This window comes from Styela clava, chromosome 11 (assembly GCF_964204865.1).
Source record: "Styela clava chromosome 11, kaStyClav1.hap1.2, whole genome shotgun sequence".
NCBI classification, from domain to species: domain Eukaryota; kingdom Metazoa; phylum Chordata; class Ascidiacea; order Stolidobranchia; family Styelidae; genus Styela; species Styela clava.
The window spans coordinates 6,788,789-6,814,969 of record NC_135260.1 but is presented as its reverse complement, the minus strand read 5'-3'; the positions used below and the strand labels follow the sequence as shown (position 1 = coordinate 6,814,969).

Here is a 26,181-nt window from a genome sequence, read left to right as displayed (position 1 = left end):
CTATGTTATGTACATATTGTACAATTTTCTTGACTTTTCTGGTAAATTTCTAAGTGAGAAATAACTGATTTATTTGTGTTTTCGTGCTCACGATGTTAATTTGTGACTTCATTGCTTAAAAATAAATACGTTTGATAGCTTCTATAAAATGGATGTAGCTTTTTATGCTCTTCTTGTTGTAAACTGCTTGTGGTTATTACATAAAATTTATTCGCTAATGTGAATCAGCGTTGTTGGTGTCGCTGCTTTCGAGGTCACTCGCCACTCCTGTCACACAATTAAAGTATTTCATATTTATATGTCATATTTTTCATAATCTACCTAATAAATTATGATTGACTGAGGAAGTCCGATTTTGGTCAGGCAAAACATTACAGGAATACATTTGTGTTAGTGTGCTGTAGGGCTCTCGAATTGCATAGTTCTTATGTATGTGTTGTGAACTTATGGTTATTGAATTTCCGGGAACCTCTTATATTCAATTTCGCATCAGGATTGTGGAACAAGCTGTAATGCGTTCAGTATGTTCATTTTCACACTAAACTGAAGGATTTATTTAGTTACCAGATGTGCGCTACGAAACTCATTTTCTGGGCGTTTTCAAGGCTTCGTCTCACGGCCCATATCCGTTGTAAGGATCTACAAGAGTTTAATAACTTACTTATACATTTTTCAACAACGTCTTAGCATAACTTAACTAATAATAACTAAACAGGGCTATGGAAAGGCTGCCCAACTCAACGCAAGGTCGAGCAGTAATAACTAATATTCATCCGCTCGCTAACAGCTGATTCGATTCAATTGTTACGTCATGCAGAAGTCATTGTTCATTGTCGAAAATGTAGAGAATATAGGACAGATCGTAGCACAGATTTATTGTAGTAAAAGCGTCTTTTCCGTAAAACGTGCAACTTTTGGAAGTGGGAACAAGGCAATATTTGTTACTACATTTTTAAGGAACATTTTTAAATCATTTTCAGGTAGTTACCTGATGTGCGCTACGAAACTCACTTTCTAGGCGTTTTTCATGGCCTCGGCTCACGGCCTAATATAAACTTTTGAACCCACTCTTCGACTCGTGTATTTTTTTTAATGCCGTTATGCACTTTTGCCACTTTTTCCAATATTCGAAATTGTGAGTGTTTTCGAATTATTAATTTTTCATGTTATGTCCAAATTTTGATCACGTATCAACCTTGATCGAGCAGCCGTATTGTGTTGGCTGTGGGGTATTCCCCTATGAATTTTATAAAACAAGGGCTGAAATTATGTTGGTTTTCGAATGTTTACTTAGGTAGTTTGCGACTTGGTATATGTGCTACAGCTAGATTGTATTATGGGAATATACTCAGTGCAGAATACGTCATTAATGACGTAAGCTTTAAACGATGTCGCAATCGCCAGCGCTCTATTTTCGGCTGATAAATGATGGCGCAATCGTCCGGTCCTGACATGACGTAAACAATTGGGGAAATTCCCAATACTTTATATCGCAATAACACAAATGACGTAGCGGCCTAATGTAGGTATATAAATACCGGTACTTGGTAATGTATATCATATACCGGTATCTTTGCATGGTGCATCTCATTGCATTGAGCTGTACGCAACCCAAATATTGAAATAACAGCCAGACAGCGGTAGTGTATCCGGCGCAGATAGTGAGATAGGATGTCTGCAACTTGCAGTTCTCAATCAAACTCAATTTTTTTATGGATTTATATTCCATTTTGTCGAAATTGATTTATGACTTTTATATTACTCACATAGAATTGGTTGAAGTTTATTTAGTAAAAAAGTAGAATAATTTTGGTAGTAGACTACCGGTACTGGTATTTCAAAAAATACTGTAGAGTACCGGTATACCGGTAAGCTATTACTTAAATCTTAAAATTTTCTATACAGATATATGAAAATAATTTGATTGAGCAAATACAATGTCTTGGTTGTCGTCAGTGATATCTTTTGAATCTTTGGGACTTGTTGTTGCAATACTGGCTCTTATCAGGTGATTGTTGTTCTGTTTTATATCTACTTATCTAAGAGATCAATTTTCTCTGGTTTTCAGCTCATTTACAGGTGTAGGAAATTGAGAATGCAATGTTGAATTAGAAGTATTTAAGACATGCCAAACCCAGTGACTCTCCATGTTCTTGTGCATCCTTGTTTCGTGTGGTGCACTTTCTGACTTTATAGAAAAGCTATTTCTGTATTTCAGATTGCTATCTTTTCAGAATATATTTTAATTTCGAGCTGTTGATTATTAACTATAGTGCTGCTGTGAATATTTGTGAAATATTTATAAAATAAATTTGCAATGAACTATGAATCTGGTTCACACCAAGTCTGCTTCTGCTAATAGTATCTCTTTATGTATGGCCACTTGCCTATAGCCTTGTTTGAAGCAAAAAATGTTGAATTTTCTTTGTAAAATAAAAATTTAGTGACACATTGTTCAATTCTCTAATTTTTGGTTGGATATCAAAATTTACAATTAGTAACCATATCTAAATTCACATTTTTTGATCAATTTCAAATTACTATTTTTTGCTTTTTATCATTTGTTTAATGGAATTTCTTGCTTATATCAAGATACTACATACATAGAAAATGGCAGTTTCTCGCAAACCTCAATATACCTCATGACAAACCTACTATACTGAATATCGGAAATATGGCAGGTGCATTTTCAAAAGTAAGTAATAAAGGTTGAATATTTGTAGATTGGTTGACAGGGTTGGCTAGGACTAGTTTCCTCTGAAGTATTTTTTTCTATTTGAAATGTTGAATAAGCTTGGTCATGCCTATAGGATGAATCTTTGCAAAGCAATACCCTTTAAAATAATACTCAATAAAAAATGCTAAGAGACTTACAGTCTCAAGATCTTATATGTTTTTAATTATTATATTCCTACTGTTGGTTGATGCATTTTCAAGATTTACTTAAGTTTTCAAATTAGAATCTTGTTGACACCGAATATTTTTAAATTGACGGTTTATTTGATATTTATGATATACACTTTCTTTTTAAATTTTCACTTTTTTCATTATTACATTTTCAGGAAATGTTTACTAGAAATTTAGAACAGAAAAAGAAATATGGACTGATCTATGGGTGAGTGAAAAGAGTTGATAATTCTCATAGACAATTCTTGTTTTTTTATTTTTTGAAGTCATTATAATGATTAGGAGTTGTAACTTGTAAGTAAACTTTAAAAATTAAGAATAATCCTTAGGAGAATGAACTGAAAGATGTTTGACAGCTCCACCATCCTTTGACTCAATTATTTATTAAACTCATGGAACATTCTCTTCAAATTCCATCTCAGAAACAGCACTGATTCGTGTTATATGTTTCATACCCTTCGAACCTATTGGTATCAAAAGATTGGTGATTTCATCCTGTTTTCTATCAACATTGATAATTATTAAATATCTTCAAGTTAGCTGGTTATTCACATTGACAATTGTTTTTAATAAATTATTTCTATATTTTAGGGGATATGCTGGTCTTACACCTGCAATCACGATACATGATCTTGAAATTATGCGACTAATTTACACAAAAGAATTCCAGAATTTTCCTGATAGAATGGTAAGAACTACTTAACTTCAGCACATTCAGCTATGGATAGTGGGAATTTTTGTAATATGTCATCCTTGAAGATTTTTAGGATAGATGCATTTCATATGTAGATATTCACATGTATTGGGACTGGTGGGCTTTTCGCATCCGTAGTGTTGCATTTGAAATGGTAAAACTGTCAAACCACTTCATACATTTTTCAGTCTGGTAACAGAGGAAGCATCTTACAAGCTGAAATTATGTTTGTTTTTAGAGAGTGCTGACGACAATGAATGGCAAAGACATGAATCATGGAGTTTTAGTTGCTAGAAATAAGAAATGGAAAAGAACCCGGTACAATATATTTTGATATTTTTAAATAGGGGTTTATGTGTTGCTTAAGTATTCGTGCAATGTCGCTCGTGGGCGAAAATTAAGGTTGCAAGTCATTGGCGGGCCGCACATATTTTTAGAAAGTTGAAAAACCGAATGGATGGTACTTTTTATAATAAAAATCAAGCAGGGATACATCTCTCAAATAGAATATAGATTTATTTCCTCATTGCATCTCATAAAATTTCATTTGAATATTTCCAGCGCCATTGAACCCTTTGCACTTAGCATCAACTTTTCTGCGATTTGTTGCCATTTGCTTAATTATAATTAAATTATATGCTCATTAAACGAGTAATTGTGAATTATATAATTGTTAGGTCATAATATATTTTTGTCTAAAGAATATATTCATGGAAACGAATGTTTTGTTACTATAATTTAGTGAAGCGTCGCGGGCCGGATTATAGTGCGTTCTTAGGTTGCCAACCCCTGATGTAGGGTATTGAATTACCTAACCAGTTATTCGCTTCAGATGCGTAGTGAGTGGAGGTATTCATAACCTTATGATGGTGAGGACTGAGGAGTCTAAATGAAAAGACAGCGTAACCATAACTATAATCGACTATGATGGTTACTCATTGCAAAAACTTGTCTTATTTCAGCTCGACGTTAAGTCCTACATTTTCCATATCAAAGCTGAAACAGATGTTCTCAATTGTTGAAAATTGTACAGGTCAAACTGTTGCAGTGTTAGAGGGAAAGTTAAAAAATGAAAGCGGAGAATTTGTTGCAAGAAAGTAAGTGCATACTACATACACTACCTTGAAATTTGAATATATAAAAGTTTTGCCTTGTAATTGTTGCTTCTATGTTGCTTAATATAGCCAAAGTCGCCTTCTTGATTTTCTGAGAAGTGCAATTTTAAAAAATGACAATAAAAAATTATACATAATTATCAAAATCTATTTTGGAACAAATATACTGGTAGTCTAATATACATTATTACATCCAGATTATTTTCAAATTTATCGCTGGATATGATAGTTTCTGCTGCATTGGGAACCAGAGCACATATTCAATCTGTTGATGGGAAAGATTCCCAACTGGTATTGGAAGTTCGAAAACTGTTCGCTACTGGATTCGCTGGTCCTACTGCATTCATGTGTTGTAAGTTCTTGAAATTTTTATGATTATTGGACTATTCGGACACAAAGTCATATCAAAAATGCACATTTTACAAGTTTACATTATTTTTTTAGTCATCTGTCCACCATTTGAATGGATTTGCAATAAATTAGACATCAGTATATTTGATTACAAAGCGTTACAATATCTCAGTAATTTTACCAATGCAGTCATTGAAAAAAGAAAAAAGGGACAGGTAAGTTTTCGGAAGTTTATCGTATGCTTTTAAACAAAGATGGCGATAGATAGATCTTTTTCATTATTTAATAAATTAAATCAAATAAATTAAAATTTGTGTGTATTTATAAATTATACAAAACTTTTAATTTTTCTTTAATTTGTGTCCTATTGGAAATTCCCTTATATCCTGGCAATCAGGACTTCAGGTATTGAAAAGAATTAAGTGTTTTATAATCAACAACGCTTCCTAAACCTCAGATATGTGTTATGCCAGTTATGGAGTTGTAGCTTGATTTGCTAGGACTGACCCTGTTCTCACTCTTAAGTGGCAATCATCTACAATCTTCATCATTAATAATATTTTTTCACATCAGGAAGAAGTTGCCAAAGATTTACTTCAACTTATGTTGGATGCTGAAGTCGCGGATGATAAAATAAATGAAGATTCAGAAAGAGGTAAAGATGAAGTTTTATTTAAAGTGTTGTATTTGTGGTTTTGTCTTACCTGAAACAGGATTTGGACACAGTAAGTCACAAGTTTTGAATCTTGAGATTTTTTTACTTAAGACTTACTCAAGTTTGAAGTTTCATGTAGACCTGATTTGAGTTAATATCGGGAAATATTTTAAATTTTGGGAAATTTCAAAATGACTAGTAACAGTATCAGTTTAGTGAAATAAATCAAATAGGATTGAAAAAATTAACAATTGAGTCATAAGTAGGAACCTTTAAATGAAATAAATGTAGAGCACAAATTGATCTGATTTATTCTGACTAATGTGGTTTGGTGATTCAACTTTTGTGCATTGTTTTGTTTGACTCATTTCTCGGTGTCTTGCAATCTGATCAGTCAAGTTGGAGTTTGGACTTTGTGGAGTTTTTACTGGTCATGAGAACTAGAGTCACCTTTTGCACATTTCAGTTACTTTTCGAGATTAAAAGATTATCAACATAAACAAAACTGAATGCAATTACAAACCTGATCTAATATTTGGTTATACTAAAAAACAGCAGACTGTCTACTTTTTTGGAACGCTTAATGACTTTAGCTTTCTTGTGCCAGGTTTGAACCGACAAGAGTTGATTGGGAATGCAATGCTCATGATTGGAGCTGGGTTCGAGAATACAGCAAATACAATGACTTTTCTTGCTTATAATCTTGCAATTCATCAAGATGTCCAAGATAAACTTAGAAAAGAAATGGATGAAGCTTCTCAAGCAAAGGTATGTTGAAACTATGTGCTCACCAGGAGTGTGTGAGAGAAGTGAATTTTATCTGTTATTATTTTGCTAGCGAGCTACGTCCTGACTATGGTGATTTTAACTACCTTAAATTGTTAATCTCTATCTGGTACCTGCATTAATAATTGCCTGTTTTTTTGTTAGCAGGTGATTGGTTTACTAACTTTCATGTGTTTTTCTCATTTTTAACAATTTTCTTGTAAAATATATCGGTAAGGGTTCCAGGATAGTAAATTCGAAATTCTTTTTATCAACTCGCTTTTATAAATCAAATTTTTTTTTTGAAATCTTTTTTCAACTTCTAATTTCAATGTTATTGTATTTTAGGGAAGATTCGACTATGAAAGTGTCAATAATATGAAATATCTCAGCATGTGTTTGAATGAATCATTGAGACTATATATGCCAATTATAGTGTGAGTATTTTATATTTATTGACAATCATCCATCTTGTCCATTAGTAAATAGTAGAAGTATTTTTTTGTCTTGTGTCCATCAAACAAGTTTTGACTTTACTTTTTTCTCAGTATCAAATGTTTTTATCATCTTCATGCCTTAAATATAATGCAAAACAGTGCTAAATTGGATTTGAATATTTTTGAACTACCGGTATATGTCTTAGACAGCAGTAAATTGACAGTTTGCTCGGACAAAAGTATATGAGCTAGTTATTTAGGATTGATTTATTATTTTATCTTGTTGTTTATCTCAATTTTTGTTCTGTGTTTGTAGAAATTCCAGAGTCTGCAGAAAAGAAACCACAGTGAATGGTTTTACAATTCCTAAAGGTGTAACAGTGCAATTTCCTACATTCGGTCTTGCTCATGATCCAGAGTTTTGGGACAAACCATGGGAGTTTATACCTGACAGGTAAACAATAAATCTTGCGACATATCATGTGTTATGTGTGCAGCAAGGTGGCTCAATTGTTGATACATTTTTTGACATCTCTCTGACTATATATCCCGGGTTGGCAGGTTTGTATCATTTGTTATTTATGTGCCGCAAGGGTATGTTGAACTCCTTGCTGCCGTAGGACATAACCATTATTTTGTCATAGCTTGCTACACCATCAAGGTAATGCATATGAAACAAGTTTTTAGTTGACTATTTCCATACATGGACTGGTAATCGAATGAGGCTGTGGTTGTCTTATTGACCGTAGAAATCTCCTTCCCTCACTCTGAAGTCAATATGAACATCCAATAAATGGTTGAGGAACAAAATAATTTTATTTTTATTGAAAAATGGCTACTCTGTAAAAACATGTTGTGTATTATTGCAATAAATAAATCAAAACAGTCTTACATTCTAGGACATTATATCACAACACTCACTCAATTAAAACTCGGAATATGTTTTTTAGAATGGAAGACATGTCACAAATTGATCCGATGGTGTTTCAACCATTTGGTGCGGGACCTCGTAACTGCATTGGATTGAGATTTGCTGAAATGGAAATCAAAATGGCTTTTTGTCAAATTTTACATAAATTCAAGATTATGCCCTCTGAAGACACACCTGTAAGTATAAACTTTTGTTTTTATCATCTGGATGAATTTGTCCTGTAACATCAGTATGGTGAGGCTTGAACCTAAAAAATGAAAATGACTTCGTTTTTCATGAGTGGTGTCTCGTCTTTCAGAAAGAAATTTGCTCATTTAGATTAGTTTTTTCAGTTCAAAAATCATTTCACTTGACTTGTGTCTCATCATGCTCTGTGCATCAGCAATTTAATGAAGAGTATGTTTTTCACATTGCGACAATCATTGAACAGAAAAAAATTAATAAAATGAGAAAATATTGACATGGCATGAGAATGACTCTTGCTTTTTATTTCGATCCCATGTAAAATTGATATTCTGAATTATCTGGTCAGTGTGATGAATTACCGGTATGTAAAATTCTAAATTTAATGGTACCCACTGCAACATCTGCAAGTGTAAAATCCTCTTTTGTAGTAAGTAACTACAATACAAATATATCAGATTCTGATAGTTATTTTGTAGTAACAGTGTTGGGACAGGTCAAGTCATCGATCACCATTTATCAAATACTAAGGTCAACTAAATGAAAATGACTTGAACCCAGACTCATCTAATCTGAGTCTCACAAAGTCACAAGCCTAGGTTTAGGAGCCTGAACCACTGACTAGTAACATGCTAATATAGGCAATGATGTCACTAATCTTCGTTAAATTTAGAAACCACCGCTGGAACTGTCGTTTGCTTTGGGTATTCGTCCTATCAAAGAATTCAAATTGAAAGTTGTAGCTAGAGATTAAAAGTCAGCAAGTAATGGTTAACTTGCGATGATACTTCTGCTATCATTCTGAAGATAATAATGGAATACTCAGGGAACAGTTTGAAATTTTTTTCTATGTGTGTTTATAGATAGTGCTTACTATTATTTTGTTCTCTTTTATTTTTCTATGTGTATCTCACAATACAACTAAGAGTAAATACTGTGTATTTCACAATTCATCAAAAAATTTGTATTTTTTAAAATGAGTAAGTTGATAATAATAGAATCATTTATGTAAAGTATAGACAATACATATAAATCAGTAAACCCATTTCTCTGTATTTTCCATGTATCAAATACTGTATTAGTATTCAAAAGAGTTATTTGTTTTTATCATTTTCAAACGATCATTTACTGTCTATTAAATTGAAATTATCATGTCATCTATCTGTACATTTTATCTTTTATATTTCTAATTCTTTTCAAACTACAATATATAAACACCTCCTCCTTATCTGGGGTCAAAAACCTTATCATTTGTCGACCTTTTTGTATTTTACCTTGTATTATACATTTAAGCATATTGCTCACTGGATGTAAACAATTTATGCACTTCATTTGTAAATGTACCAGATCCTCAAGTATTTTTATTGTTTGGTCCTGTTTTTTTTTCTGTTAAAACTTTTCTCATTAGGACATTACGCGCTGGTCATTTTCAAAATTTTATTATTCAACAACCATTACGCCCTAAAACTGCCATCATCAGTAAAACAAACCTATTTTAATGTGGGACGCTCCTTTCGCTCCAAACAAGACCATGTACAGGCAGTCACTGATATCTAAGAGAAGTTCTCCATGGACTCGCTTTGCTGTTAAGACTCATCCAAGCTATATATGTGCGCAATGTTGTTTCTCACTTCGCTTATTTAATCTATCCATGCAGTTCGTTGTAACAAAACAAGAACGTGTTCACAAGTAACCAGTGAATCTGTGACTTACTGAATCCCACTGATTGAAATTGTGTTGACGATTTCATAAACGTTTTACAGGGCTTATCATACATACTACCCTGCTACAAAACTCCCCAAATGAGCCCCATAATCCAACCATATATAGGTTACTAAATTCATTGTTGTTTAAGACTGTGGCCTGGAGGCACATAAAAGTGAATTTTCAAAAATATAAAACTGGCTCATTTTTCTTTGGTAGATCTGACTTAACCATTGAGTGTTTAAGAATGGAGCATTAGGAAAATGATAGGATTTACATATTTATCCTGTGGGAGAGGAAAGTCGATAAGACGGTTTAACATATGGCAGACCATGGCCTCTCGTTCGGTTACCAGTCTGTCGGGTGCATTTCAGTTATTTGTTTTCGTAAGCATGGACTTGATGGTGGAGGAAGCCGTAACAGACCAGTGGTCACGTGAACCACCCTACAGCAATCCTCATAATAACTATCCCACAATTTCGAACTAGCGCAAATGTATTATACTACCTGATCCACCAGTGCAAAAGCATAGATGAAGGATAGGTCGTTAGCCCCACGTAACCAATATTTCAATATATTTCGCAGAAAATGTTGTGCTATTCTTATATCTCACTTTCATACTGACTACTTCAAGCATCTTTGCGGCAACGGACACTTATAATAGGAAGTGAGAAACGCATTTGGTGGTCAGTGAACAGTAAAATTGTTTAAATGAAATAGGACTATTCAATTCACTCGTTAGACGACCACATCAATGCAATCAACCTCAAGTCTAATTTTTTGCCTAGATCTTGCTTGAAAACCTAAATAACATTGCAACCTCTGAGATCTCAACAAGTGTTGAAGTAAGGTGTCTAGTGAATTTTGTATTCAGATTTAATCAAAAGATGTCCCACAAAAAATTTAAACAGAAATGAAATTGTAGCTATACGATTACCTAAAACAGTTTGGTCATCTTGCTAAGAGGTAGGAATTCATTTTCCATAACACTGCTGTTTGTTCAACAGTCCATACGACTTTAGAGGTTCAAATTCAGTGGGGATGATTATGTGAGGAGGAAACTTCCATCTATTCTTCGCCATCATCTTCATAATAATCCTCATCTTCTTCTGTGTGATCCATGAGGAAAGGATATATGTGATGAGAGTCCTGTGATAACACGCATGAAACTTTACGGCCCCCAGATGACGCTACATACATACCACTCACTTTACTACCTAAATCTCGAATGTCGTTACTGAATTCAGATGCGTTACATTGAGGAAAATGTTGATCTACGAATGATCCTGTTTGAAATGGTAATGGGGATGGTCCAACACCAATTGTGTTTAATTTTACAATCATGTCTGACATTACAGTCTGTACGAGAAATGTTTTAGATCGTTTTTCAAGTAGCTTTTCACCAAGTATAAAAGTCATTGTGTTTTCATCATACCAGTCAAAATCGAATATTTCAAGGATTTGTTCTGTCGTTTCTGTGTTTTCAACATTCGGCAGAGATTCAAATTTATTGAAGTGAATCTTCATTGCTCTCATAGAGTTCAAATCAACTTGTTTTGAACCAAGGAAAAATAAATCTGCTTTTTCAGATGAGTGTTTATTTGAAATCAATAAATATATTCCATGTCCTTCAGGGTTTTCATCGACTCCCATAGTAATACCAGCATTTGTACTCTCCTTGATCCAAAGTTGTACTTTTGGTCTGAAATTGCCAACAGTTTTATCAAGTTGGATTTTATGCGAGACATTGCAGTTTATGGACTCTCCAGATAAACTTACAAGTTTTAACAACTGATTTGTCATTCGATTAAAAATTTGTCTCAGTGATGACTCTGGCTGAGGATGGATTATCAACTTACTGTTTGATAATATACTACTGCTTGCAACAAAATTGGTCCATTCATTTTGAGTAGTCTTTGCTAGTTGAGTTAGCGGCTCATCTTTTAGATACTGATACACTTTCTCCAAATGAAATTGTTTTCCTTTTTTCAAATCTGTCTGTCTCCTTGATACTAGATGTTCGTAAATGAAATCAGCTACCAGTGCAACATCATTTCCAGACGATTGGCCCATATCGTCGACTGGCTCGGCCTGCATTTTCAACATTGAGCAATACAGCCAACGGAAAAAAGCTTTGAAGTTTTTTAGACTTGTGTCAATGACTTGGAGCATTTCAGAAACTTTAAGCATTAATGAACCAGTTGTGGATAATAAATGTTCAACATCAGAAATCTCAAATGGAAGAACATTTTTGTTATCAACAGCCATTCCTCTAAGCTCAGTTAAATGATAGTAAAGTGACATCAAACCAGTTTGAAAATTAACTATCAATTGCTGCTGGATGCTTGTATAAGACGATTCAATAAGAATGCCCAACTTTTTAATATCCTTTTTAGTAAAATGTCTTGTCAATATATTTTTCAAAGAATCCGTTGGTTTTCCCCAAATTAAAAGCTGGAGAAAGTCATCACCAATATTTTCAGATGAGCTACTTTTTACCAAATAACTTGTTAACTGTGAATCAACTTCCTGGGTTACAGTGTCACATTTTTCGCTGATACTTTCAAAAATAATATTCAAATATTGGTCGAGTGTTAATACCTTATATGCTTTATGTGCTGCAGCATAATAAAGTTCAATATTTTCAGTCAAAACCTTAAGATTATAAATTGTTGCCCATGTTTCTGTAGAATGGGAGATATGTTTTGAGTATACAACTGTGAGACTGTCTATATTGGGAGATATTTGCATTCCGAGAATGCAATGTGGATGTGATGATTGATCATGGCATGTAACTCGAGCTATCGGGAATATTCCATTGACCAAAATAGTCACATTACAATTGGAGTCGCATGATAGTAAAACATAGAAATTTTCATCATTAACAGCATACATCAAATTGCCAGTCTTTTCTTCATTTTCAATATGCAATTCTGGTACTTTGGGAAGATATTCTTCACTATTTAGGCCCCTATTCTTATGTGAAATGTCTTTTAATTGAGGAAAATTCATATCAAACCATTTTATAAGTTCTGTTTTTGGAGATGAAAATTTCCAAAGTATTTCTGCTTTTTCCATGTAAATAAATTTTATATTATCCTTGGTGCAATCATAGGCAACAGAAATGACTTTGCCATCTGGTCTCCATGATAAAGAAAGTATGTTTGTACCGCTCTCAGGAACAGGTAATATCCAAATTCTTTCTTTTGAAACTAAGCGATACAATAGTAGTTCGCCAGTAGCTGTGGCCACTGCTAATAAATCCAGCCTCGGTGACCATGATAACAGTTTAACTTTCGATTTCACATGCTTTTCACCCAGTGGCATGAATGCATTGCCAACCTTCATAATTAGTAATACCTACTGACCTTAGGTAGGATCTTAGTAATCTGAATCAATTGCATTACAATGTTTTTTGGCATACCCCATATTATAGTATTACGATAAGATTTCGATCCTAGAGGACATTTCAAAAAAATGGGGGTCCAACCCCCAAAACATGGATGGAACAAATTTCTGAATTTTGTTGGTATTTGGTAATCAGAAGTTGGTAAAATTATATTCTCACAACTGAACTGACTAAAAGAGGAATTACAAACAAATTACCGTACTGGGGGCTGGAAATGGGTTTCCACAATCTGACAAAGGTAGGGATTGTGCGAAGACAGAAATAGTGAATGAAATAGGGAACTGGGGAATGAAATGTGTTTATTATATAATGGAGAACCAGAGTTTGTTTCACATATTTTCATGTCTTGGAAATTCACACAAAAAATTTTGTTTGTTTAGGTATTATATTAAAATTAACTAGAATACATTTTGTTATAAATTAGGATTCTTGCATATTATTTAATTTCAAGATCCTTTATATAGACTAGATACTGTTGAATTGAATGCAATTATTCTTTTGTTATCAATAGTGAGATATAAAATTGGGACTTTGTGAAGGGTCTGGTATAGTTTAGTACCACATCATCCACATGCCCACTAGAAGTATATGTGGTACTAAACTATACCAGACCCTAACTTTGCACAGGTAACCTTAATGTAGTAATGTTTCTGAACTACTAAGTCTGTTGGGGGAAACCACCATTTTAGATAAATTTGTGTTTCTTAAGGCTCGGCGCCCGGCGGTGCATCGCCCTAAGCTAGTGTTGCCATACCGTCCAGAAATTGTGGACTTGTCCGGAATTTTGAGTTAAATTTTGCGTCCGAGAAGAATTTAAAAAATGCTCAAATGTCCGAAATTTTACTGCATCTGCAGTCGTACTGTGCACACTGCTATTACAGAACATTGTTATTTCGTACCGTGCGCATATTTTTTACTACAAGGTCATGAAAATAGTTATGCACTGTCCGGGATTTTGCTTTTTCAAATATGGTGACTAAGCGTTCGAGCCGCTGAATACCTGCGTGTGTTCGCAGGTTCGAATCGCGCGGGAGGGAGGGGGGGGGGGTAATCATGTGCGCGAGGATTGCTGGACTCCTCGTCGCTGTCGAGTGGTTCACGTGAACGCTGGTTGGTTACGGCTTCCTCCACTAACTAATCCCATACCTCATTTGTTCCCAAACTTTTTTTCGCGACCTTAATTTTCATAAAATCAGAGCCTACATCGCAACTGAAAAATAATTAGTACGGCCTTTACGCGTGATCAATGTTTCCCCGGCCTTTGAACTCAGGAAACTTCCCCCTATAAACTTAAAGCCTATTATCAATATAACATTTCTCATGTTTATTGTAAATATTAATAAGAACATTGCATTTTACACAGACATATTTCAGATAATTTTTTCTCAAATTTTAATGTCAGAATGTATAGCTTTTCGGCTTTATCCTAGGCCAGGCAAAAATGTCTGTAAGCTCCCGCGCAGGATAATCAAAGGGTATATGGCTCACGTAGGCTTAGCCTAGAGCCCTAGACTATATCCAACGCTTGACACGATGCAGCAAGCCACGTTTTCTTTTAGGCAGGAATTCTTTTCATTATCTTTACCTTAAAAGTTCCCGCACTTGACCAAATTCGTCGTCATGCTCATATTGTCACAGTTAGGTTGTTTTACTGTGTTTGTAACATCAGACAGGGGTCACCAAACTTTTTTGACCGCGGACCAGGTATGACTCAAACCGTAAATATGCTCAAACGGTGTTGAAACGGGCCGGACAAATATTTTTGTCAATGCAATACAATAAATTCCCAAAAGTTGGGAAATCCATTCAATTTATTCAACAATATAAATTCTACATTTCTGAAGTCTTGTATATTAAATTCTATATTGCAGAATATATATCAAGAACATCATAGCAAAACAAATATAAAATATACAAGATTTCTAGACAACTATCCTGAGGTTAGCTGCAACGACTAACATACCGGTTAGCTGTTAGCAATACAGTGGCTGTCATGAATATCCGCATGTAAGCAGTACAAAAGTTAACGTGACTTGTCTATTAGCGCAAAATGCACGTTCGACGTTCATTTTAGCACGAGAAACGTACACAGCAACAGTTTGATTGACTTGATTCATACTTAAATTTCGGAATAACGACCAAAAACTGACGAATAGCTTTCAAAATCGAAAAAACCAGGTATTGTTTGAAACCACGACTGAAAATCTGTCAGAGTGACAGGAGTGTCCGAGTGGATGCCAACGAGTCTATTGTTACGTCACCTTTTGCATCTTGCTGATTGGCAAATGTTACAAAATGAACAAGGAAGTCGATGCTCGGGGAAACATCAAGGGTCTGTCGAGGGCCGTGAAGGGACATGGGCAGTGATGGGATTTAGTCGGTTAGCACAGGTTCTATAGAACCGTCTCACGGAATTTTATGAGATCAGCGAATCGGTTAGCATTACTGGTTACTGTCAATGACTTTTTGTAACAGAAACGGCTGAAAAATATGGCTTTTGTGATGGAACCGGCCGACAAAAAAATTGAATCCCACCACTGGACATGGGTCCACAACCCAAACGCAAGCTGCCGTGACAAGTTCCTGCAATCTACAGGTGGGCAAATAAAGTCAACAAGATTACAGCTAGATAGAGAGGTCGATAAGCAATTACAGTGTCCCTACTGAGCGAAGCTCCTTGCATACAATCGGACCCCATACAATCAAATTTCGATTTTCGTTTCTTTGGACATTCAATTTGGCCTCTAAAATCCCTCGTATTAATCGCCCAGTTGATGGCGTGAAAACACAGCAAACCTGGTAATACCACCCCACATGTAGCGGATATGGTGAAAGGAAGTCAACCCCATTACGTTGTATAGAATAGACAATGGTGATCTCAACTCAAAAGAAAATAATCTATAAAACTTCCGTCGGCATATGGGTTTGAAGGCATTTGCCTGGATTACCGACTTGTCGTCCTGATCCGTAATAAGAAGAAAAAATGGAGTGACTCCTGCGATAGACTTCTGGATCGTGCTATAAATTTTCTGAATCGAGTCAGCGGTTACACGTTCAGTGTTTGCAGGCGTTAGTGTATTTAAAACAGACGTGTCTACACATTAATGAACATCATTTGCAAGAAATCAAGTAGCAAATGTTTAAGCTACCAATTATGGCGATTGGATACCACTTGGGCCTGAAACCTACATTTAAATGGTTTGGCAAATGATGTAAATAAACGTCTTTCAAAGATTTCAAACATTTTTGTCATCATTTACACTCACTGAAGCTATACGTTTGTTTCATATTCAGATATATCCATAATAATATATCGCGAATGCCGCCGACCTTGTGGGCTTGTTTCGTCGACGTAGGCTTCTATCATCTCATTGGCATACTCGAGCCGTATAAAACCTGAGAGTTTGCCTAATCACGAGCGAACAAGGTTGCGTTTGACGATTGGAACGTGGGTAAAGCACGGTTAGATAAGGTATGATGTAGTATAGGTAAGTTTAGGGGAGAGGGCAGTGAGTCGAGACTAAGAAGGTTGGTGAAAAAGGGCAGTGGTTCCGGGATAGGGAAGTTGTGTGAGTTAGGACAGTGAGTCAAGGATAGGAGGGCAGCGCGTGTGGAGGTTAGGAAGGTTGAGGGGGATAGGGCAGCGGGTGGAGGATATGTGGGTTGAGGGAGGCAGCGGGTGAAGAATAGGAAGGCTGAGGGTGATAGGGCCTCGGATGGAGGGATATAGGGCAGCGGGTGGAGGATGTAAATCCTATACCCTCCGCATTTTATCTGACCAATCAGACTTTTTGCTGCTGCAATAAAGTTCGCTACTTGTGTCATCTGACTATTGGTATCTCATACTCTCATGCATTGCTTTGCAGCAGGCAGTAATTTTCTGGGTGTTTTGCAAAACTGGCGAGCATATTTAATTAGGAAACTGTATGTTGCATTTTACCCATCTGTATCCAATCGACAATTTAAAAAAAAGTTTGATTATCACTCATTACATATGCAAAAAGGGAGACCGCTTGAAAGTTTTCAATGCAATAAAACAAATATTAATCAAAAATAGTGTAATACCTATGAACTTGGATACAGATAATTGCTAAAGTGAAACATACATAACTGATGAAATGTGATCGTATATATTCCAGCCTGTGGAAATACGACGATGAAAGACTTAAACATGAAATATAGTCGTAACCTAATAACTTTAAACTAAGTAAAAGTCAATCTATTCGTCGATTATATTCTCCAGACTTTATCTATCTTGAAAATGAATGAGTTCTGACAGACTCTTCACAACACTATGTTATACATGAATTATTCGCGGGTCTTTCAGACCAAACATCTCTAGACAAGTGAAAAGTCAAGTAAACACCATTATTACGTAAAAATACAAAATATATACTGCATAGGGAGTCCAATCATTTTACATAATAATTGCAAATTGCTGCGGCTAAAGGATTATCCGCGTCTTTATAATACTAGATTACAAATCTTCGTAGGCCGCTCTTCCTTTCTTATCTCTCTGAAAATTAATATGAGGCAATTTCAAACTATACATGTAATACCTGAATATTGATATAGGCTGCAGATGTAACTATCTGGGTGTCTCGTCTATATCACAAATATCATTAAGGTTCTCTCATATTGAGCTGAGTTTATATCAGGGTAAATTTATCGCAGTTGATCATATGAGATTTTCACCTGTTTCTCCTCATCAAACTCCGATTTCACGTCGTAGGTGAATTCAGTTGTCTCGATAACGTTTTCAAGCACCTGCTAAATTAAGTTATTCAATTTGCAATTTGGCGACAAGGTCTATGAGTCTACAATATTCTCAAATTGTGAAACATTTCGGATTGTCAAAATCATATTTAAACAACTTACATTGATCTCATCCACGAGTGACGGTTTTACTTTGCAATCAGATTCATCCCTAGATATAGGTTCATATCCATCAGGACATGCACATTCAAATCCAATAGGCGTTGGGAGACACAGGTACTTGCATGGCGATCTTTCACAATGGTTCAAATCTAAATTAATTACTACTGTTATAAATACGCTTGCCATACGCCCCCGTTTAGCCGAAACATATTTCTTTATTTGATATTAATACATCTTTTTAACAGAGGCAGTCGATTAATCACTGATTCGCACCTCGCTTTACCAGTTCCGATAGAGCGAGATAAATTGTTATATCATAGTTTTGATATGAAGTATGAACCGAAGTATACGTCAATTTAACACCCAACTGCACCGTCGTCGAATCATTAAAATGTCGAAAGTTTTTACAGCTAATTTTGATGTCTATAATCTACCCAGAATAGTTTGAAAAATGTTAAATTGTCACCAAGCCTCGGAATCAAACCAACGTTGGCTTGCCAAATCTGCGCTGTCCTGGTTTTAGCTTCAGATATATATGGTATCGCCTAGTTATAAGGAAAATAATATTTGTATGCACAACGCAAAAAATAAATACGATTATTAGTAATAAAGGAAGCTGGAGTGAGTAGAAAATTATTTCGGATTGAAATTTAAACAATAAGATAAAAACCAAAAAGTCAGTCTGCAGTATAAACACCATAACCGGCATATCGGGCTCTACCGCGATGCTCACTGATATATAACGGCATTCGAATTCATACCTAAACACTGGGATATAAATGCAATAGATGAAATGGAAGTATCGTAAAGTAAGAAAATAAATAAACTCATTAGCAAGATACTTGTGGGGCATCGAAACTGTCTGCGGATTAGTTTTAGGGAGATAATGTTTTGGATGCAAGTCTTGAGATGTGGCAAGATAATAATTAAATCATGTTCACTCCCGCTAAATATCATGAACATGACATTTTGACTTACAACTATGTTGCAACTCAGCGTCATACAACGCGATTCCAGTTGGCCTTGTTAAATCCATGAAATGCAAATGAACATCAACTCCTGTTTCTTTATCGACGCTCAAAATGCCTCGATTCCAATCTGTCCAATATACTGAGAAAAATAAAAATAAATTGAGCTTTGTTTTCTAAAAATAAGTCAATACTTCGCTGCTTGAATTGTTGGTCAGCCCTCGCTTTTCCTCGCTTTTTCCTGACCAATCCCTTTTAACAGAATATGTCTATTTTTATATTTAATTTGAATTGCAAGTACTTACATCTATTACCATGGAGCATCACAGAATATGGATGTTTTACAACATGCTTTGATGCGACAAGTTCACGTCTGAAGTCTCCATCTGATGTTGCGACTGATATGGAATTCATATGAGCATCAACCCAGTATATCAAATCATTTTCTATATCTAGGAATGAAATATTTATAAAGTTATTCAAACTGGAAATATGTGGTTAACAACATTTATTTGGTACTCCCGAAGTATGTGAACCAAGATGGCGGACACCGGAATGTAGTATGTGTACCAGGTTAGGGTTAGGCCATTATTTTATTCCAGTTTTCCTTATTTCAGTTCTATTATACGAGTTCGGAGACTAGCCAAGTGACTCCCGTAGTATTTGTACCTGAAGTTATGGACTAACCCTAACCTGGTACACATACTAAGTTCCAGTCCTTGCCATCTTGGTTTACTTCACATACTTTGGAAGTATCCAACTTTCCATCATACCTAAAGCAATTCCGTTCGGCCATTTTATATCATGACCGACAACAGTGAGACAGGTATCCATTCCACTCATATGACATTTCTCTATCTTAGCATTGTCCCCCCAGTCGGTAACGTACATGTACCTGAAAAATAATTCATTCCTAAACTGCAACCTCACTATATATTCTTCCGCGTCGATTCTATAGTTGGATTTTTCGTGTGTACGTTCTGACCATTTGTCCAAAGCAAGTGAATGGATAAATACTAGAATGCTCTATATTACGAATTTGTGTTACGGACGCCAGAGACTTGGTCAAAGTCAAAAAAGGGTTCAAAGCCTCCGCAAATGCCTACTCTAATGTGAAAATTAGCTTATATAATTCTGATCTTAGTTAGTGATGTTGTGATTCTGTCATTAGTCCACTCAAGTTAATCGGCAGTCACAAATCACAAGTAATGTTAACTAAAGAAACAGTTTCACGTAATTCTAATGCACGAATAAACTATATATATACACGAATGAGATATGATAATTGGCAAACGGTATATTCTTCAGTTATATATATATATACTATAATAGTCAATACGCAAATGTACTAACGCAAATTTACAATGAGCTGTTGGTACATATCAATGCCATATGCGTGAATAAAAATGTGTGGCGATTTACTCAAGAATCTAATGCAAGTGAAGCCGTTTGAAAATAGTCAAAATGGCTGTATGCCTACTTCAACTACCTTAGTTGAAAACGTAATTTGAGTACTCTCATTTATTGGTTAAACATTTTCATATCTGGCAACAATTGTACAAACCCCCTTTTCGGATCCAATGCGATATCTCTCGGCACATAACTTGCAGGTCTATTAATCAATGTTTTGGGATAATTTCCGAGATCAGTCGAAACACTAACTGTATGTAGATCTGCGTCCGACCAGAAAAGCAACTTGTGGATCCAATCATACGCCAATCCATCGGGTCGCTAAAATTAAACCAGTGCGATATATAATGAAACGAGAGAGAAAAAGATGCGACCAATTTAAAGACAACATTATGGGCCAAGAAATTCAGCGTCTGAGACATAGTCAGCAAACCAGTGCGTAGTGGTTATTTTGATGGCGATAACGACAAATTTAGGCTCAAACATGATTTCAAATTAGGTGGTAGCCTAGGTTATTTCGGGTTCGTATTATCGGTGACATGTAATTCAAGTTATTATGAAGCAATTATCGTCAACCTCAGATTGTGAAGGAGTTCACAAAATAATTTTCCATGAGAAGTTTGCTTAAAGCAAGGAAACGCTCACTGATCCCCAACCAAATTGGATGATATTTGAGCAAAGTTCCGCTGACCACCGAATGATCTAATGCTATAAAGAATTTTAAGAGAAATTGCGCGTTAGTAAATACAGATTGTCCCAAGACTTGAAGCACCTCAGCCTCAGTTCATTAAGATCATGAAAACAGATTTAATTCCACTTAATTTGAAGTGGAGGAATATATTCTCGCCCAAATATATTTGCAAGACGTTGATAACGAAGATACCATGCCGATGTCTTGAATGAGTCAGTAGTAGTTAACGTTCTAGCATAAACAGAAAGAACAGTAATTTCACCTTTACTATGAGGGAAGACATTGCTTGTACTTGTTTTCCGCCTTCTGGTGCGGTGAGATTTCCTCTAAAAGAAATTAATAGAATATTTGAAATGTTGCATTTCCCTCAAAAACTGTAGAATCTCCACCCGAACTAACCATCTAACCCCTAACCCTATCAAATAATTAGTCCAGATCAAATGAAGGATCAGCTGGTATTCACCAGGTAAATTAAAGAATAAACTGGTATTATCGGCTTCTGTGGGTTGGGGGAGGGGGATATTCTATAGTTGGGAAACGGGATCAACTGAAAAATCTCCACCCCAACTAAGACCCAAAGGTTGAGTCCAGCTGAAAAATCTCCTCCCCAGGCGGGTCCCGAGAGAGATTCTTCGGTTGATCCAAAAATGGGAGAAATATCGTATGAGATTAGTATTTCAATATTTGGTATAGGATCAAAAATCAATCAAGCGAAATATCGCGGAAATTTTATTTTTTATTTGTTGTCACCATTCTTATATTTGCGAGTTTTATTATGGGAGCTTCCATTATTATCAATTCTATCAACAACTCTGTAAGGTCTTTTCTGATTTATTCTTTTTATGATCAATTATGTGCTTTCAGACAGTATGCATATGTACTACCACAACACAATTTCTTGTATCTATCGCTTTTAAATATATAACCTGAATATTTTCATCGCCTCCACGTCGCTCCAATATAGAATATTTCTAGCTGAATCCAAAGCGATAGCTACAACGTTCTTCTGATTTTTCACCAGAACTTCCACACTAGGAAAATATCGAACATGGTTAAAAATGTCAACTTCAAAAAAGTTTTTAATTTATTACTTCAACAAGCGAATTTAAGAGAAGAATTTAAAACTTCTTCCTCGGCGATCACCTCTCTATAGTATATTGGAAAGTAAACAACAGTTCAGTATAACCTTCGAAAAATAGGGTGTGCTATCCACAGTCGAAAGCAGGCTGGCGAAAACAAATCAAAAGCAAACAGATATAAAATTGAAAGATATCAAATGGCAGACTATACTATATCAGAACAATTGTAATTCGATTCAGCGCCGCTACTCGCGGGTTCCCGGATTTATGGAAAGTATGACGTCATGTTTGAATGGACCATTTCTCAACATGCGGAAGAATAAACTAAAAATTACTCACCTTCCTTTGCTCACAACTCTGACGTCTTTTTGATTTGAAAACAGAAGTCGTGGTATCGGCATTTGTTTTCCAGGGTCTGGAATAAAAAGCATTTTATACTTTTGTTCGTACCATTCGAACCCAGTGGGTAAAGGGGACAGATAATTGTAATGAGGAATGCATACAGATCAATGGCTGGCCACAGGATTTCCATCCCCACGGGTGACGTGAAACAAGCAATAATTTCCATGGGATGGTACGTAAAAATATGTCTCCTGTATAAGCCTGTAGGAACAACGACAAATTTGTAAAATATTTTGCAGGTTGTAGGTGTCAAACATTATAATTTACTTTGAGCAAAATACAAACTCGATAGATTGAAAATATACCTGCAAAAGAAAAAAGAGGCGCCAGTTTGTCTTCGAGCTTCAGCCATGATTTTTCGTTGTCGTCCACGACTTTCTCCAGCTTCTGACTCGACTTCTTAATAAGAACTGTGCCGCCAATCGCACCTGTCATATATATATATAGAGAGATATTTTGAAATATCTAAAAAATATGAAGCTCTGTCTTCCTATCAAAAAAAAACGAAGGAGGTGAGGGGAAAAGCATAAAGTAAGACGTTGATTATGAAAAGGGAAATCACTTTACCGTTAATTTTTCTTTCTCTAATGGCAGCTGCACAAACAAAGGAATCCACGGAGTATCTGACAATATCATTATCGTTTGTCGAACTCCACATTCGCTTCGATATGTTAAAACATCCTCCCGGGCAGTCTAGTTTCCACGAATGCAGAGGGAATTCATCTGCCCTTATATAGCAGACAGATGGCGCTGAAACAAAATTCAAACTAACGAATTCTATCATCAAAAAATGCCTCTGTGTTTAATGCTCCAGAAAAGGTTGCCATAAAATAGGTTGGAAATTAATTATATATACTTTAAAACACGTTCAGTATGAGTAATAAAGATAAAGAATGGTTATATATTCACCCACATATCTCTGCTATAGACATGTTTACATACAACTATTCTAGGAAGGGACTATTGGGTGCTGCCAATGTGTGACATCTCGAGTATGGAAATGGACGTGAGTTGTTTATCGGAAGGTTTCAGATGTTGAGTCTGTGATACTTGTAAAATGCCGGTCAATTCTTTGGTACTCCCGCACCAGGTTAGGGTTAGGCCGTAATTTTATTCCGACTTTCCCTATTTTAGTTCTATCTCGAGTTCAGGGACTGTCTGTGTTAGCCAAGTGAATATACCCCATATCCATTGGTTTCAGTTCCTTTATACAACTTGATGTAAAGTAGGCGAATAAAATGAGTTACCTTCATATTGGTACACACATTTCTGGAGTGCCATTTTTTTAACGTTACGCCCTTGGCTATTTTATTCGCCATAGACGACGTTTTGAAATGATTTCAAAGCAAATACTTGTTTTTAAAGTAGAGTAGGATATTTACTCTTTCTCACCTTCACAAAAGGTGCAAATATCCAGTTCATATTTCCCTTCTGGTTTTGCGCGTGATGGACACCACAGTACTCTGTCGGAGATAGCACAGTGCATGTATTGAATTCCTTGATGCATAAAGGGTAAAACACATCGTTCGCCTTGTAGTGTACATTGTAATTCTAAAAATTAAGACAGGATAAGATTTACATATTTATTCCGGTGGGAAAGGGAAGCCGATAATACGGCTTAACCATATGGCGAACCACGGCCTCTCGTCCGGTTACCAGTCCATGTCGGGTATGGTATAAGTTATTTTATTTTTCGGAAGCATGGGAAGCATTTTGATAATCTGTTAACTTCCTGTAACAGAAGTTGGCGCACGATGAATTACGTTGAGTTTTCGCCGCCGTCAATTCTTAAAAATTTATATTCATTCATAAAATACAAAATATTGATGCGTAATTCCGAATCTCTTACAAATCATATATATACTCAAATATTTCACTCTCAAAACAAAACTCCAAGACCTTATCATTAAAATATTAATTTATATTCAATAAGAAAACATCAATAGCTATTTTTAGGTAATACATGTCGCCGGATGAGAACGGAATAGGCCTAAGTCACAATTTTGAGTTTTGAGAAAAACGCAAAAAACAATTTTTTATTTTTGAATTCCCAGATATTCACAATTAGTAAAGTCCTGAGCTCTGGTTATTTTAATGTGGATGAGAATATTTTCAATAATCAATATTTTTTGGCACTTCAGCTTCAATTATTTCCTGCTTTTTTACCCCCATAAGGGATTTTGGCCCATTCTGTTCTCAACAACTTCTGAAATTTTTTGTATGGGATGCAAGGTAAAACAAGGTGACTTAGGCCTAAGTTGCACTGAACAAATTTTCAGGGATGTAAGTTTCGGACATTTCATTTCTGATGTTCATGCCCATCATATTGGAACATAGGACTATCTTTTTACACTATTTTGGGGTTTTGATCCATGCTCTACAAGGTTGTGGTCTTGAAATCCTGAATTTCTCAATAATAAAAATTTAAGCTGGACTTAGGCCCATTCTGTTCTTAAATATTTTAGTCCTAAGTCCAGCTAAAATTTTTATTATTGAGAAATTCAGGATTTCAAGACCACCACCTTGTAGAGCATGGCTCAAACCCCCAAAATATTGAAAAAAGTCAATTTTCCAAAAATGTGACTTAGGCCCCTTCTGGTCTCATCCGGCGATGTGTTCCTAGAATGCTTCAACAAACTTCCAATAATATACCATAAAGCAGTGGTTTTCATTCAATAAATAACGAATAAAATCAAATTTACTGATAATTAATTGTACAGGTTTCCTCGGACTTATGGGATGTTTCATAGGCATTCCACTCCACCAAAAAAAGTTGAAACCACCGCTCTGAAAGAATGTTTGTGTCTCGTTTATTTCAAACTTGTTCAAACTTTCACTTACTTGGCAAATCCTGAACTGCAGTAGCGACGCCACACAGCACCAATATTAGTTTTACTGACATTATCATTTCACGTATATAGCTTTCTCAGAAGATACCAAGAAATAGAACACCGTGGCTCGAAACGTCCTCTAATATAGTTGCCACTATAACCACGTCGAGTTCGATCAGGTATATCGTGATTTCGAATACCTTGTGAAACTACCAGGGGAAGTTTTTGGGTTCAATTCATAATATGCGCAGTAATAAATGAGTCGACTCCCTATACAGAATTTCTATCTTCGAAGATAAAAGTAGACAATCAAATTTGTACGGTTTATGTGACAAGAAATCTCACTGCGCATAGAGGACAATAGGTTGCTAAATTACATTTAAATAAGGTTAGAATGTCTGAAATTATTTATCTCTGTTTGGGATTCAAAAACACCAACATTCTAGTGAAACCAGACATGGTCTGTTATCATTGTTCGTCAACATTCAGGCGTATCGCGTGACATTCTTTACGCCTTTGTCTGAAGATTACGCCATATCTCGTGAACGCCTTCTGTATATTAGCAAAACATGGCGCAATTCATTATATTTGAATTTTAAAAAGGGGAATCGAAGTATATTTCTCATTGAGTAGAGGTTGTTTAGAAAGTCCCACATAAACACACAATGTTAATGACTTCTTTGACAAACGTTTCGATACAACAGAACGGAACAGATAGCAAAATGCTCCGCCAAACATTATTCGCTGTCTTCTTAAGTTTATTGAGATATT

The 26,181-nt window shown here is 35.5% G+C and overlaps 3 protein-coding genes across 4 annotated transcripts; 1 reads left to right on the top strand and 2 right to left on the bottom strand.

Annotated features, from left to right (window-relative positions):
• The first annotated feature begins 1,898 nt into the window (after positions 1-1,898).
• On the top strand, positions 1,899-9,939 carry LOC120347406 (cytochrome P450 3A31-like). The gene is made up of 14 exons (XM_039417335.2): positions 1,899-2,008; positions 2,593-2,695; positions 3,063-3,115; positions 3,499-3,595; positions 3,840-3,919; positions 4,564-4,698; positions 4,914-5,068; positions 5,161-5,282; positions 5,641-5,722; positions 6,330-6,490; positions 6,836-6,924; positions 7,241-7,378; positions 7,875-8,031; positions 8,712-9,939. The coding sequence occupies exons 1-14, from the start codon at positions 1,938-1,940 to the stop codon at positions 8,790-8,792; spliced, it is 1,524 nt and encodes a 507-aa protein (XP_039273269.2). The 5' UTR covers positions 1,899-1,937; the 3' UTR covers positions 8,793-9,939.
• Positions 9,940-10,600: 661 nt separating this feature from the next.
• On the bottom strand, positions 10,601-14,136 carry LOC120348026 (anaphase-promoting complex subunit 4-like). Its single transcript, XM_039418135.2, has one exon. The coding sequence runs from the start codon at positions 13,088-13,090 to the stop codon at positions 10,811-10,813; it is 2,280 nt and encodes a 759-aa protein (XP_039274069.2). The 5' UTR covers positions 13,091-14,136; the 3' UTR covers positions 10,601-10,810.
• A 2,960-nt stretch (positions 14,137-17,096) lies between these two features.
• LOC120347667 (low-density lipoprotein receptor-like) lies at positions 17,097-25,562 on the bottom strand. Of its 2 annotated transcripts, none has more exons than XM_078117899.1 (14): positions 25,421-25,562; positions 23,972-24,130; positions 23,147-23,329; positions 22,885-23,007; positions 22,517-22,592; positions 22,025-22,129; positions 21,361-21,424; positions 20,562-20,728; positions 19,771-19,892; positions 19,303-19,449; positions 19,008-19,139; positions 18,030-18,178; positions 17,847-17,921; positions 17,097-17,667 (listed from the first exon to the last, which is right to left on the bottom strand). In XM_078117899.1, exons 1-14 carry the CDS (start codon positions 25,485-25,487, stop codon positions 17,629-17,631), a joined length of 1,608 nt encoding a protein of 535 aa, XP_077974025.1. In that variant the 5' UTR covers positions 25,488-25,562; the 3' UTR covers positions 17,097-17,628. The 2 variants fall into 2 exon arrangements, with proteins under 2 accessions (XP_077974025.1, XP_039273659.2); XM_039417725.2 differs by having other exon boundaries at positions 17,847-17,918; positions 25,421-25,561.
• Between the last annotated feature and the right edge of the window lie 619 nt (positions 25,563-26,181).